Source organism: Perissodus microlepis, chromosome 7, assembly GCF_051167445.1.
Source record: "Perissodus microlepis isolate ML-2025 ecotype Zambia chromosome 7, ASM5116744v1, whole genome shotgun sequence".
NCBI lineage: Eukaryota > Metazoa > Chordata > Actinopteri > Cichliformes > Cichlidae > Perissodus > Perissodus microlepis.
The window spans coordinates 3,599,440-3,613,217 of NC_140467.1; the positions used below are offsets into that span (position 1 = coordinate 3,599,440).

General features: G+C 42.0%; 1 protein-coding gene across 5 annotated transcripts in view; it reads right to left on the reverse strand.

The window, feature by feature from the left end:
• Positions 1 to 857: 857 nt before the first annotated feature.
• srgap1a (SLIT-ROBO Rho GTPase activating protein 1a) overlaps positions 858 to 13,778 on the reverse strand; it is a 77,945-nt gene continuing 65,024 nt past the window's right edge. For 2 of the 5 annotated variants that reach the window (XM_084932858.1, XM_084932854.1), the window contains exons 19-22: positions 10,341 to 10,521; positions 8,379 to 8,516; positions 4,221 to 4,608; positions 858 to 3,487 (exon numbers count right to left, since the gene is read on the reverse strand). In XM_084932858.1, coding sequence (XP_084788984.1) covers positions 3,080 to 3,487; positions 4,221 to 4,608; positions 8,379 to 8,516; positions 10,341 to 10,521 — 1,115 coding nt within the window. In that variant the 3' untranslated portion in view covers positions 858 to 3,079. Of the gene's footprint in view, positions 3,488 to 4,144; positions 4,612 to 8,378; positions 8,517 to 10,340; positions 10,522 to 13,778 lie in introns of all 5 variants that reach the window. The other 3 variants (XM_084932857.1, XM_084932853.1, XM_084932856.1) reach the window with 2 other exon arrangements.

Below are 13,778 nucleotides of genomic sequence, written 5' to 3' on the forward strand. Positions count from 1 at the left end.
GGAAGAAACAGGAACTTCTGGAATAAACAAAGGCAACTCCACACATCAGGGCCCTGCCCTGGCCGGTGTTCACAACAAGGACTCGGGACTCTTGCTGTGAGGAAATGTGCTAACTACTCAGTTTGTTTGTGTGGCCTTTCTGCCTTTTGTTGTGCTCTCACAAGTTTCTGTACTCTCATCTTATTCGGACCATCTATTGCTCAGAAGGTAGTGCAGGTCGTTTACTAGCTGCAAGATTACAGGTTTGATCCCTGGCTCTTGTACTCTGCACATTGAAGTAACCTTGCGCAAGATGCTGTTGTCCCAATGCATCTAACAGAGTGTGCATGAATGTTAGACAGTGTGCGTAGGTTTAGAAAAAAGCACTTTTATAAATGTATGCGAGATTGGGTGAATGAGGTTTGTAGTAAAAATGCATTTTGAGTGTGCAATTAAAGTAAAAAAGTGCTTTGTAAGCATCGATCTATTTACCAATCATCTACTCTCTTTTTGACTGTTGCAAATCTGAATGACTACAATCTTGAAACTGTACTTTTCTGCTATCCAAACAGAACATAAAGAATAGACACACACTGGCTGAGAAAGAGGCTCTGTGGGAAACAGATGATACTAAGCTGGTCCTTGTCCCCATACAGTGAAGGCAATGAGTCTGTTTTCTAATTTAATGAAAGCTTTCACAATTTTTTATTATTCTTGACAGTGTATGTTATTCTTTGCAAAACTGGTAATTTTACTGTTCTGGCTCAAACGTCTTTTAGGGGCACTAAAATTTCATCTACACAAGTGTAGTCAATCTATTTAGTAAATTGCAGTTAAATTTCCTCAATAAAACAAACAAAAACAAAAACACACACAAGGTCGACAAACTATTTCCTTTATTAGAAAGAAATCCTTGAATGAACTCTAAACGTTATGATATTACATGCCATATATACAGTTATATACATAAAAGTGCAATGTCACATTGAGTAAGCTGTTTATTTATGATCAATTCTGCCATATAACTGTTTGGAAAATGGCATAATTTCTTATACACTTCATCATCCTGCACTGCATTTTCTCAAAAACACGGCATCTAATATGCGACCGGGCAGAGTGTCTGAAGTTCCTCTAAAACATTTCCAAAGGCACTTTCACAGAATACAGATGTACATAACACCACAGAGTAGCTTAAAGCCTACAGACAGCATAACTTGAGTCCTACTGTTGCTGATGTTACATAGTGACAAAAACACATTTTTTATATACACAACTGGCTTCACACTATAGGTGGGACACCTGTATCTCTGGATATTTATTCTACATCATATCTTCTAAGTGATTTCTACCCAGAAACACAACAAATATAACAAAAAGAAGATTACAAAAATAATGAAAGTTAGTAATTCAGAAATTAATTAACCTTTAATTATTTATACATATAATATTTGTCAAGTCAAAGATAGTGTAAACCTGCTGTTAGAGAGCATTGCTTATGCACTGCAACCTAACTACCAAACTCTTTTCTATATGTAACTATGCTAGCCAAACACTCCAATGACATGCACCCGGCTCTGTTATTTCTACAGTACAGAGGTTAAAAAAACAAAAACAAATGGAGACATACAGGGGTGCAGCCACAAAACTGGAAGTCTGGCACATACAATTTTATGAGGCTATTGCATTTTGAAATCATTATATAGGAGCTGACTGACCCACGTAGCCCATTTCTTTTCATGCACTTCTAAGTATCATCCACACAAATCGGTAAATGCGCGAAAAGAGCTTCAATGTCAGTCTGAGAGCAGTATGCAAACATTATTGACATTCTTTCCCAAATATAAAACAGACTAGAGGACTCAAAGCAAGCTGCTGTTTTCAAACACCTTCGCAAAGAGAAGCACAGGAAGCAGGGGGAACGTATTAGGAGGCTTTTACAACTAACAGTCATCAGGTCCATGGCTACTGGCAGCACAACCACAGGGCGCCACCTTGAGTCTAAACATGAAGGATCAGTATCCGTGCTTTGACTTCTAAACTCATGTCTTTGGGTAAATAAAGCCAAACAAGGCATAAAAGGAAGCTATGGCATGTAGTCCACGCAGTGTAACAACATATTTTTCAACATCATTTTCTCCCTAAAGGTTACACAGATGCAAAAGCAAACACATATCAGGCGCATTTCTTCCCACAATCTAAGATAACGTTGCAGGAATTTATGAACGCATCAAAATGTTCAGACGTAAAAGTCATAAAGCAATAGTGGTTTTATCCAATCATCATCTGTCATTCCAGGCAATATGCTTAAATAAATCTGAGTGAAGCCAGCACAGAGGTGATCTTTGTACTTAACGAAACACAACAGATGGCATGCTTTGCTGAAGAAAGCTGCAGTTTACATGCGAGTGGAAAAAAGCATACTGGTGTCAGTACTATTCATTTATTAACAGAGTACCGTTAATAAATAATCTGTAAAGGGCTCTTTTGGCTCCTTAAAACTCTTTCTGCCCAGCAAGTCACAGCACCTTTTCTATTAATGAACATCTGATGTATGATCTATGTACTGGTTCGCAACACCTCCGAAGGCCATTCTAGATAAAAGGGAAAGAAAAATCTAGTTCCTACCCCTGTGGTCACTACAGCTCTCACCACAGGTTCAAGAACTGCATGCACCATATGTTGTTCAGAGTTACAGTTCATTATCATCTGTAAACTAAACTAATGTGTACATTTTCTAAAACTTTCCGGAAGCCTTTGTGATTTGTTGTTTTTAAATTCTTTTTTTTTTTAAGATATCTGTTGTTTAATATTAATATTACCTAAACATATTAACACAAATCTGAGACAACAGACATATCTGGCTGACAAATCTGTCTTCACTACAACTCCTACATCAATAACTCAGATCTAATCCTCTTTAAATTCTTGTTTTCAGATTCAAACCATCAAAAAGAAATGTCTCCAATCCAGGGCCAAGTATTTTACACACTCTTAGATATTACTTGTACTCTCTCTGAGAACTGTAAACACTGGTTTCACAGTCTCTTGGGAACTAGATTGAGAGTTTTTGATTTACATTCTCCGATGCCCGGCCTGGAGGTTACATGGTGCAGGACTTATCCAGAGGGTCCTGAGAAGAATTAGCAGGAGGCTGAGGGGCCTGATTTGATTTTGGTAAGACCATGGGCTTGGGCCTCAAAGCGGGGGGTTTGAGCTGCACCCCCATGCGTGGTGCTACCACGGGCTTGAACGTGCTCACAGAATCATTGGAGGAGCTGGTGCTGCGGCGGGTGGGCGGCTCAGTGTTGGCAGTTGACCTCAGCATGACGCCGTGGATGGGGCTGAGGGACTCGCTGGAGCTGGCCGGTGTCGGACCTCCGCCGCTGCTGCCGGAGGTCTGCCGCTGCTCCAGGGTGTCCAACACCACGTCGGGGGCGTGCTTGGCTGAGCTCTGCCGCTCCAGCTCTCGCAGCTCATTCAGAGCAGTGTTCATAGTTTCCTCTATGTCCTGCAGGAGAGAAGAAAAATGTGCGTGAGAGAGGATGATAATGACATAGGCAAGACACGAGCAGGAGGGTTAAGATGAAAAAAGAGAGAAAAAACAAGAAGGCAAGATTGGATGGAGAAATTAAGAGTGAAAAAGACCATAAACATGCAAAAACATGGAGAACACAGACACAATATAAAAGAAGACCACGAGGAGAGATTTTTTAAGAAAACACCAAGCATGCAGTATACATGCAAAGTTAGTAGACAATATTACTTAATACTGGCTCTTCTCCCTCACCATGTTAATGGCTCTGGATTGCAAATGAGATGCAGAGATGACATGTTCATCTTAGCATGCTCCCAGTAGGCAGACCGACAGCCCAGCACAGTTTAAGGTGCTCTCTGTAACCCTCTGCTTTCTAAATGACAGCCTATAAAAAGACTATGGCTCCACTATTATATAATCTTATATGACAGAAGCCATATTAGAATGATGACAAAATTCAAGATCAGACTTTGGAATATTTGGCATTTTCCAAAAAATTCAGAATTTATAGGAATATTGTACGTAGGAGTATACTGTGATCCCTGCCGTCTGCCTGTGAAGCTAGTCTTTTGCGTTTCTTTAGCACAGGGACTAGGTTGCAGCCAGAGGAAGCAGAAGACTGGGACTGACTATGTTTTTACAGGGCAGGGCAGGGCTTTGATGGTGGAGGGAGCTGCGGTCGGGTCGCCGCTCGTCCCGCGCTGACCTGTGCGATGGTCTCCGGATCCAGGGGCTTGCCGCCGTGGTGGTGGTGGTGGTGGTGGTGGTGATGGGCGTCGGTAAAGCCTGTGTACTGGCCCGAGGACGTGGAACGTCGAATCGGTGGGCTCTCCATCTTCTTCAGGGACTCGTGACGACTGATATTCGTCAGACTGCTGTGGCCAGCGCGGCGCCGTCGCTCAGGGCTGTCTATGGCAACGTGATTGCGACTTCGCAGTATGTCCCGTGGGCTGAAGTGGCCTAGAACTGGTGAGCCCATCTCTGGAGTCCCGCCATGTCCACTATGACTCTGCTGGGAAGTATGCACCATGCAGTGGACATCACTGGGACGGGCAGGTGGCCGTCGAGACGGTGGATCTGATCTTTTCCTGTGTCTGCTGCAATATAAGTGCAGGAAAGAGGAAACAATAGGCAAGCATTAAAAAAGCAGTTTTCCTCACCACGACTTCATCACATTAGCTGTGATTTATTAGTAGTTTAAAGCTTCTAAAAACAGAATTAGATGGGGCATATTAGCTTTTTGAGGAAATCCTTGATGTCGAGCATCGGTTAAGGTTATTCTGGAGAGCAGGTAGAATGGATCTGTCAACCAGAGGGGTGAGGTCTGTTGTTCATCAGAGGATCAAAACAGACTCCTCCAGGGGACGCTGAAGCTGCCTTATCGCAGTTAAAACACGGAGACGGAGCTGAGTATGAATGCACTTCTATCACACATAAATCCCTTTACATTCACAGACTGCTCCACGCCAACATCAGTTTCACTGAAGCATTTGTGTTACTCCATAAAAGACCAGTAGAGGAGCGCATCTTCCTTTGTATTGCTCCAACAGGTTCAGCTCTGCGTAAGTATGACAACCACAACAGAGTCGAGGGCTGTAACGATTAATCAAAGCAGCTCATCACTTACAGTCAAGCAGCGCAGTGTCTAATTTTATTATCACTTGCTTTTTGAGTTGGTGTTACATTTATGGAAATAGTGACAACTTAAAAGATTAAATTAGTAATACAGCATCTGGATTCTAATGCAGGTCAGGTCAGTTATTACAGTTAATCATCTTCAGTAATAACTCTTCCTCGGTTGTTTCTCCGAAACGGCTTCAAGTAGAGAGTTTACATCAGCCCCATGAACGAGCTCTCAGACATTATCATTAACATTTCCAGGCAGTTTTATTACTGTGATAAACAAAAAGCAGTAATGAGGATGGACGAGAAGGTGGTGAATATTTTGGTGAATATAATGTGAGCTCTACCTGCAATGCCAGAGTATCAGGTAAATCCAAACAGACCTTTGATTATGTAACACTCTGAAACCCACACACATCTGAATGTAAATTTATAAATTCATGCGCATAATAAAAACATATGACTGCACCAATGGCTGCTGTTGAAAGCTCACACACTAAATAATAGAGAGCCAGTGGTGGAGTGGTGCAGACATGGTGTCTGGTGAGGAAACAACATTTTTTTCCTTGACTGCACTGACATTTCTTGAATAGCAAAACAACTGCAGTACCTGCTCATAAACTGCAGGTGGAGCAGTCAGCATGTATATCACTAATCTTCCTCTGGGACAGCATGTACTACAACAGGCACCGCAACTTACTCTGCAAGCTGTCACCGCATTGACAGCTCACCCTTTGCTTATTATGGCTTCGACTAATAATGTAACATAAATCACAAGACGCTGTACATGCGCCTCTTCATTAACACAGAAAAACAGGCCAAGTGAAGGAATTGTTCTGGTCACATCAACGTGCTCCTTCTCCACTAAAAGAGGCTCTAACACAGCTGTCTTGTTTACTAATGCTTACTGTGATTACCATAGAAGTCTGTCTGGTGAGCGTGTTATTGACTGAGACCACCAAGAGGGGAAAATATCCAAAGAAAAAAATATCCAGTGGTATAAATGATTCAAAACTTGCTGTTTGAATGGAAAAGTAGATAGTGAGCAGGGGGAGGGTGGAGGGTAGAAGAAAGAAGAGAGAGGTGGGGATCACCTGGGAGCCAGTGACAGGAAGAGTGTGACAGATTCTAGTTTAAGGACTATGAGGACGCTTATTAAGGCTGATGTTAAAAGGATGATTCATTCAGATATGTTCAGCTGCATACCAATACCTGCAGTGGTGTAAATATTGCCTCTAGCATGAATCATCAACATTTCAACAGTGAAGTAGAGGGAGTGAGTATGGCTCTGAATAAAATAGCATGTGTTTGGCCAAAACCCAGTAAGAGATATTTCAAGGTCGCTTATCCTCCACCAATGAAAAGAGAAGCAGGAGACAAAATACTGGCATGCAACCAGCAGAGAGACTGCCAAAAAGACTGAGGTGTGATTGGATTTGTGTGTCTATACAGTGTGTGTATGTGTGTGTGTGCCAATCCTCCATGACTGAAAAAGTTGTTTAATACTCATACTTTCTGACGGGAACTGTCTGGTAACTTGGGACAAAACAATGTGGCTGATGCTTGCAATGAGACAAAGAGTTGAGTTTAGGAAACACAATGTCAGAGGAAGGCAGCACACTCAGGAGTTACTGTTACTGCTGCCGTAAAACTAATGGTCTCCAACTGCCCTGTTTTAGGTAAAATGGAAACATTATGAATAATTTGCAGTGATTTAACAGGGTAAAAGTCAAATTTGCAGTAAACTAATTACCGCGAAACAAGGGTGGCAAACATAAGGCCTGGGGCCAGAATTGGCCCAGCAAAGACTCCAATCTGGCCCACTGGATTACTTTGTAAAATGTGAAGGAGAACAAGAATTTTGGACTTTTTAAATTTAATTTTCATAAGTTTTACAGCTTTTCCTACTGATAAAAACCTGCCCCATGGCTATTAATGCCACACCAAAGACTTTAAGCCCAAAGAGTCTAGGGCTGCCACAAACGATTATTTTGATAGTCGACTAGTCACCGATTATTTTTGCGATTAGTGGACTAATCAGATCATCATCTATTGGACATAAAACGTACAGCTTATTGCACCAGCAGCATCTGCTCTTATATAACTATCATTAGCTTACAGCTTTAAGTGTTTAAGGTATGTGCTAACTAAAAATAAAGACAAGATGATAGTTTATTAAATTTTAATGAAATTTGCAGATTGTTTCGGTGAAGTTTAATAAACTCCTTGCTATCTAAAATATAACAGGACACCGGAGTATATTCTCGAGCATCTCACACTTCTGATGATCAGCTGTCTGCTTGACGTTTATTCAGCTGTGTAAAAACTATAACTTTAATCTCAGCCAAACCGATTTACTCAGGAACAAATAAAATACTACAAAAAGCCAAACAATAACATTTTTAAGTTATCTAAGTGACTTATATATCATGTTTAATCTGAGTAGCGAAAGACGGTAGTGGGTTTGAAAACGATTTGCTGGGAGTCCGGTGTTCTCACGGCTCTAGTGAGCCTTGCCCCCGGCTAGCTATCGAGCTAGTGGGTAACAGACGTCTCCGAAAACGTCGGAGCGCTTTTGAAAATATGTGGTGTCTTGATAAACTGAGCAGATATTTGAGGTTTACACAGCTACATTCTCGCCTGAAAATATGTTAAACGTTTATTTTGTGACCCAGAAAAAATAATAAGAGTAATATTAAAACTAAGCAGCTGCCGCCATTGTTGGAAACTGAGCTGGGCTGCGCTATGAATTCTGGGACACAGCTTCTTCTTCTTCTTCGGGGTTTAACGGCAGCTGGCATCCTTGTACATGCAGTGCTGCCATCTTCTGTTTCAGTCCGTTATTACACTCTTAAATCCTACTACTTATTCCTGCGTCTTTTGGGATCTTACAAAGCTTCAAACGACGCGTCGACTATTAAATCAGTCGTCGACTAATCGTGGCAGCCCTAAAAGAGTTGTGCTGACAGATTCCTTTCTCTTGAAATAACTGTTAATTTTGCATCCCACATAAGACCAAAGTGGGCTGGATGTGGATGTAAAACAAATTTTGACATTCCTCTTTAAAAACGTGGGGAGAGCGTCTATGATCCAAATTAAAATACAGAGAGTTTTTTTTGATATTCAGAACTGCAAAATCTTTGTGGTCCCTAATTAAGGTAGTTGACAGAAATTGTGTAAAAAAACAAACAAACAAAAAAGCATCAACATTGCTAGCACTGTTTTACAGCAGTATACCCACCTGGTGATGAAGGCTTCAGGGATCCTGGTGTCATTGGGTGAACCGATGTCTTTTCCTGAGCATTTATCCTCCCCAGCATGGCCACTGCTGGCCTCGCTGTCAGCCTTCTGACTCAGAGTGTCTGAGAAGTTGTCATCTCTGGGACACAGAGACAGTGTGACATTGAGACATGAAAAGAGCAAGAAGTGATAGACAAACCAACAGTAAAAAAAAAAGAAAAAAAAAGGGACAAATCAGCAAATCAGTCAATCTTTTATATTTGTTCAGTTCTTCAGTATCAGTATTTTCCATCCGTTTCCTGAGAGTCAGCATGTGTCACCTCCACCCCCACCCCACAAGGTCTACGGAGTCAGATGAGTCATAGTCCCGAACCTCTCAGCATTCTGGTGATGCGCTGTGTCGGCGACACGCACAAACACTCACACACAAACCAGCTGCATGAGTTTCAGCGAGCTGTGTCACTGGATACTCGGTACAGTTGGTGCCTGTCAGGTGACAGTAATCAGACCTACTGAGCTGCACTGTTGCCTCTGATGGCATCATCAAACACAGTCACTTATTTAGCAAATCCACATGAACGCACAGGGTCACAGCACAGACGAGCACTTCTCCAAAGCAGAGGCAGCTACCAACAAAAATTACAAACGAATTTTCGCAGTCAAATGTTGACAGGTGACATCTTGTGCCAAAGTACTTTGGGAAACATCTCCCTGCATATTTTATTTTTTTACAGGACGAGTGAAGATTGCAATCTTGCGCGCTCTTACATTCCTCTGCCTGCTCACTTTAAGTAGAGACCAGGACGTTACTTCCTTGGGAACAACGTGTACAGCTGTAAATTTCTGTGCTCTTTCATTAACTAAGATGACACCCCATCAGCAGTGCTCCCTCATAGTGAATTATTGATAGGGGTCCTTTGACGGGACAACAGTAGCAGGGGAAGGAGGAAAACAGAAAGAGCGTGAAGGCATTCCAAATGACTGTTTTGCCAGCCAGCTACTAAGTGATTGGAGTGATTCTGTTCCAGTCCTAACGAGACAGTGACTTCAGTCCATTAGGCACCAACAGTCGCTATGGCAGAGTGTATGCTTGTTAGTGCTGAGAGCACGAGACAGTGACAGAAGGCTTGGTTAAGGACCCTGGAGATGCAGAAAGCTCCACAGCTGAGCAGGGATGACAGTGGAGGACAAGACAAATGAGCCTGAAGGTCCCCTGTGCGTGACCCTATAGTAACCTGACGGCCTAGCAGCCTTTTTGTGGAGCAAAGTCAACAAGGACAAGTGTGTTGTTTAACCCACAGGGATATTTTGCTAAGGACTTTAGCTCTCAGACTCTAAGTGGATCCGGCACTAGTTAAGTAGGCTTTGGTATAATAATTAAGCGAGGAGAGGTCAGAAACTACTCGTTCGACTTCTAACTAAAGAATTCCATTTAATTGTATAATTAAAAATATATAAAAATTACATTTGTATATACATTCAATCTATAAATGAATGTATTGCTTTCTGTGGTTCTTTATAATCACCTTCTGTTAGAGCATTTTTCAAGGTTTGAGGACTCTGTCAGCTGTGGAACGAGTAAATGTTTTCCCTCATCTTAGGTTTAGTTCAAAAGATGCTGGCATCATATTTACTGTACAGATAGCAAACAGTATAAATCTTCCTGTCCAGCCTGCCTCCTGCCCTATGACAGCTCAGATAAGCTCCAGCCCAACCCCCACACCCCTGAACTGGATAAGCAGTTAAGAAAATGGATGTATGAATGTTCCCATCCATCTCTTGGGAAGAAAGTACATAACATATATTATGAACATCTGATTCTTCCTTTACAACTGCCTACAGTTTGAGGTTAGCTAGAGGTAAACTGACTAGTCAGTATTCACTGTGCATGATGCACATCTTTTGTTTGTGCTCAATACAGAAGACATTTATTGCTCTATATTTGTATTTGTAGGACACTCACATGTCTTGGACTACAATGTACTGGTGTGGCACCAGGCCATCAATCCCATTGTGCCTCCCCTCCCACCAGTCTTCAGATGCCCGTTGATACAGCAGCAGGGAGGCGCCCTTCTTGAAAGACAACTCTCGAGAAGAGCGCCCGACGTAGTCAAACTTGGCAATGGCTTCAATAGGCTCACCCTCTGTCAAGAGAAAGAGGATTAGTCAGGTCAAGTACATGTCAGATATGGCAAAGTCATCAAGTACAGATGGTTGTTATTTCATGTGCAGACATTTCTAACGACTGATTACAGTGCTGTCGACTTGGGAAATAAAAATCTAATTTTGGAAACAAATGCACTTACAAATACAAGCTGGCTACAATTCAAGGGAGTCTAACACCGATATGTTTGTACACGTGAATATGCAGTTGATGCAAGTGCACATGGAGTGCAAGTAAGCTAAGCCAGCTGATTCCCCCGCCCTGAGTTCCAGTCAATAGTAACCCAGCTTTACAACACCAGGCCAGAGCCACTATGGGCCCTGAGGAGCTTTAGCAGGACATGTATAGAAGCTTTTGAGAGGAGATCTATGCGACTCAGGGGCATGTGAGTCACGGTATGGATCATCAGACTGGGGTGATTACTGCTCAATAATTGTACAAATAGAGCTCTGGATCACTGACAACAGAATGTGAAACATACCGTGAAAAGTTACTGCGTAAAACACCAGCCAGTGGTCGACTGAACAATTATTATTACAGTTTATTTTAATTTACTTGTACACATTTAACTATTTGTGTTCCCCGAATACAATCTGAAGAGAACAACATCTAGAGTTGACTTTACTTTTCAAAAAAGGCACAGTCTCCAAGCCAATATGTATGCACTACAGCAACACGAGTCTAAAAATAGCTTCTTTATTCCTCCCTCGCTCCTACCTCTGCTTTCCTGCCAGCTCACTTTCTCACTTCAAGTCAGACAGGGGGTCCCTGGACAGACGTAACACAGGCTCTATATATACGCTGGTAGGAAGGCAACAGAGTAAATGTCTGAAACCTGTCTCAGCTGTGACAACTCATCGTGATATACTGCATCTTTCTCAGGAGTGGGAGATTAATTTCAAGATGAGAATCCCGTGTGCTAAAGAAAATATAGGCTTGATTGTGGAAAGACTTTGCATTTCTTCCAGTGTCCTATTTTATCTCATGTATTCTCGTTGAGTTTCATCCCACCTTTAACTTGCTACTGTGTTTGCTTCACTGGGTTGTCAGTTTTTGCCGTCGCTCCAATGAAATGTGACAAGCAGGAATTTACAGTTTGAATTAATTGGACTGCACTACAGTGGGCTGTTAATAAAGCAGATGGCACAGTCGTCGGTGCAGGGGAATTCTCTTCCTTCCTCTACTTTCTTCATCCCTTTCAGTCACGTCAATAAGCTGATCCTGCGATCTGTAAATGTGTATCCAAGGCACACGCGTGTGAGCGCTGCAGGGACGTGACTGAAGCTGGAAGCAGCAGGCTACAAACTCAAAATCTCAGCGCGGGTAACGGATTCCCTTTGTCATGTCGTGCAATTATAACTGAGAATCTTTCAGAACCAACTGAACTCGGTTGCACACGTACATGTACACACCCTCCCACACTGAGACTGGAGCTAAAGAAATGCTGAACCATGAGAGTTGGAGGCATGTGGTCCAAGAGATAGAAACTGTCAGATGTCTTGCACACGCCAGTGGAGCGCGGTTGGTGTGGATGTTGCTTACACCAGTGTTCCCACAGAGAAATGGGGCAGCAGAAGCCTGGTTTGATATGTTTTTAGGATCAATGGCACTAAAGGAGGCTTCTTTTCCCCCACTACACATCATCATGATGATGTTAATAATCGCACGCTCTTGTTGTTACAAAATAAACAGCAGACACTGCGGCGAACTTGGGGGGGGGGAAGAAAAGAAACATGGCTCTTAATAGGAAAACTGATTACGCTCTGCAAAGTAAAACAATACATTCCAATCCAATATCTACAATACAGCCAGCAGGTTCACGTGACATCGAGGGCATCCTGGTATATTCCTGTAAGTGCCATAATCAATGAGTCATTTAGTTCATTTCTGACCTTGTGGGAAATTTACCAGCAGACACAACATTAATGTTGCCACTCTAAAAACAGTTAACCTCCTCGCGTGTCGGACAGTGTCAAATGTCACAACGCCCAGTTTGTGCCTCCCATATGTTAACATTATTGCTGCTTCAACTGTGTCCTATAGGGGAAAAACTTTAATAATTTAAGATTGATTTCAAAGCTGTCTTTGCTTAGCAGGTTAATAAAAAGCACAAACTGTTGCAGAGATCAAAAGGAAATGTGATTAGTTTTACACATACAGCACAAAAGGCTTCAACTCTTGTTTCTTTATATTTTGCTTCCAGAGAGCAACACATTATTGTCACTTTTTAAAGTGGTCTTGAGTGTTTCTCCAGGGATGAACCAGTGTTGTGTCCCTGGCCCGGAATACTATTTTTGCATCAACAAGGCGAGTTCCAAGAAGCCATTAGCTGAAACTTGGCATTATCTCAGCATGGTGGAAACTGGTGGATTAAAAACAGAAGTGGCAGGCCTAAAAATAAACCAGCTACAGTAGATGAACAGTATCTGAAAGTCACATCCTAAAGAAACTGAACTGCACCTTCAGTTAATCCCTCTACTGTTCTCTGAAAATTCATCAGAAAAGATGTTAGTGGAAGGGTGGCTGTAAAGAAGCCGATCTTAAGGAGGGGAAACTGAGAGAAAAGGGTGAGGTAGGCCAAATTAGACAAGAACTAGCCTTGATGTTTGGTTCCAATGATTGTGAGTATTAGGGCTGTGCGATAAGACCAAAATCTCATATCCCGATATAAGAATTCTATCGTCCTGACAACGATATAAATCACAAAAATGTAACATTTTCTGTAAATTCTGTGAATCTCGGGCAGCTCGACTTGCGTGAAGTGTTTCCAGCTGCGCGTCACGTAGCTGGAGTCGAGTGTTTTAACCGATGCATGAAACGATACATTTTTAGACACAAGTTGTAACGGCCGCCGTTTTCTTTGTATTTATTACACGGCGTGCTGCGGGGAAAAGCCTGTTCTAACGTTTGAGTCTAAGGTTTATTTTTTAGCACCTGGCGGCTCTTTTTTGCTTCTCATCCGTAAATACTCTGCATCTTTCACGTGATTCAGTTTATTTTGAAAAGTCTCAACAGGATCTTGAGCTTTATTGTGAAAGGTTTATGTGGAAAATAAACAAGCGGACACCGTCGTTGTTGCTAACGACAACGCATAAAAACAAGCGCTTGTCTGTCTGTAGTGTGTTTATATTAAATATAAGCGAAAGAGATCTTTAATTAATATAGCCACTACAGTGCCCATCAAAACCATGAAAAAATGTTGCCGTAAACAGTTTATTTTTGCGACACCACGAAACA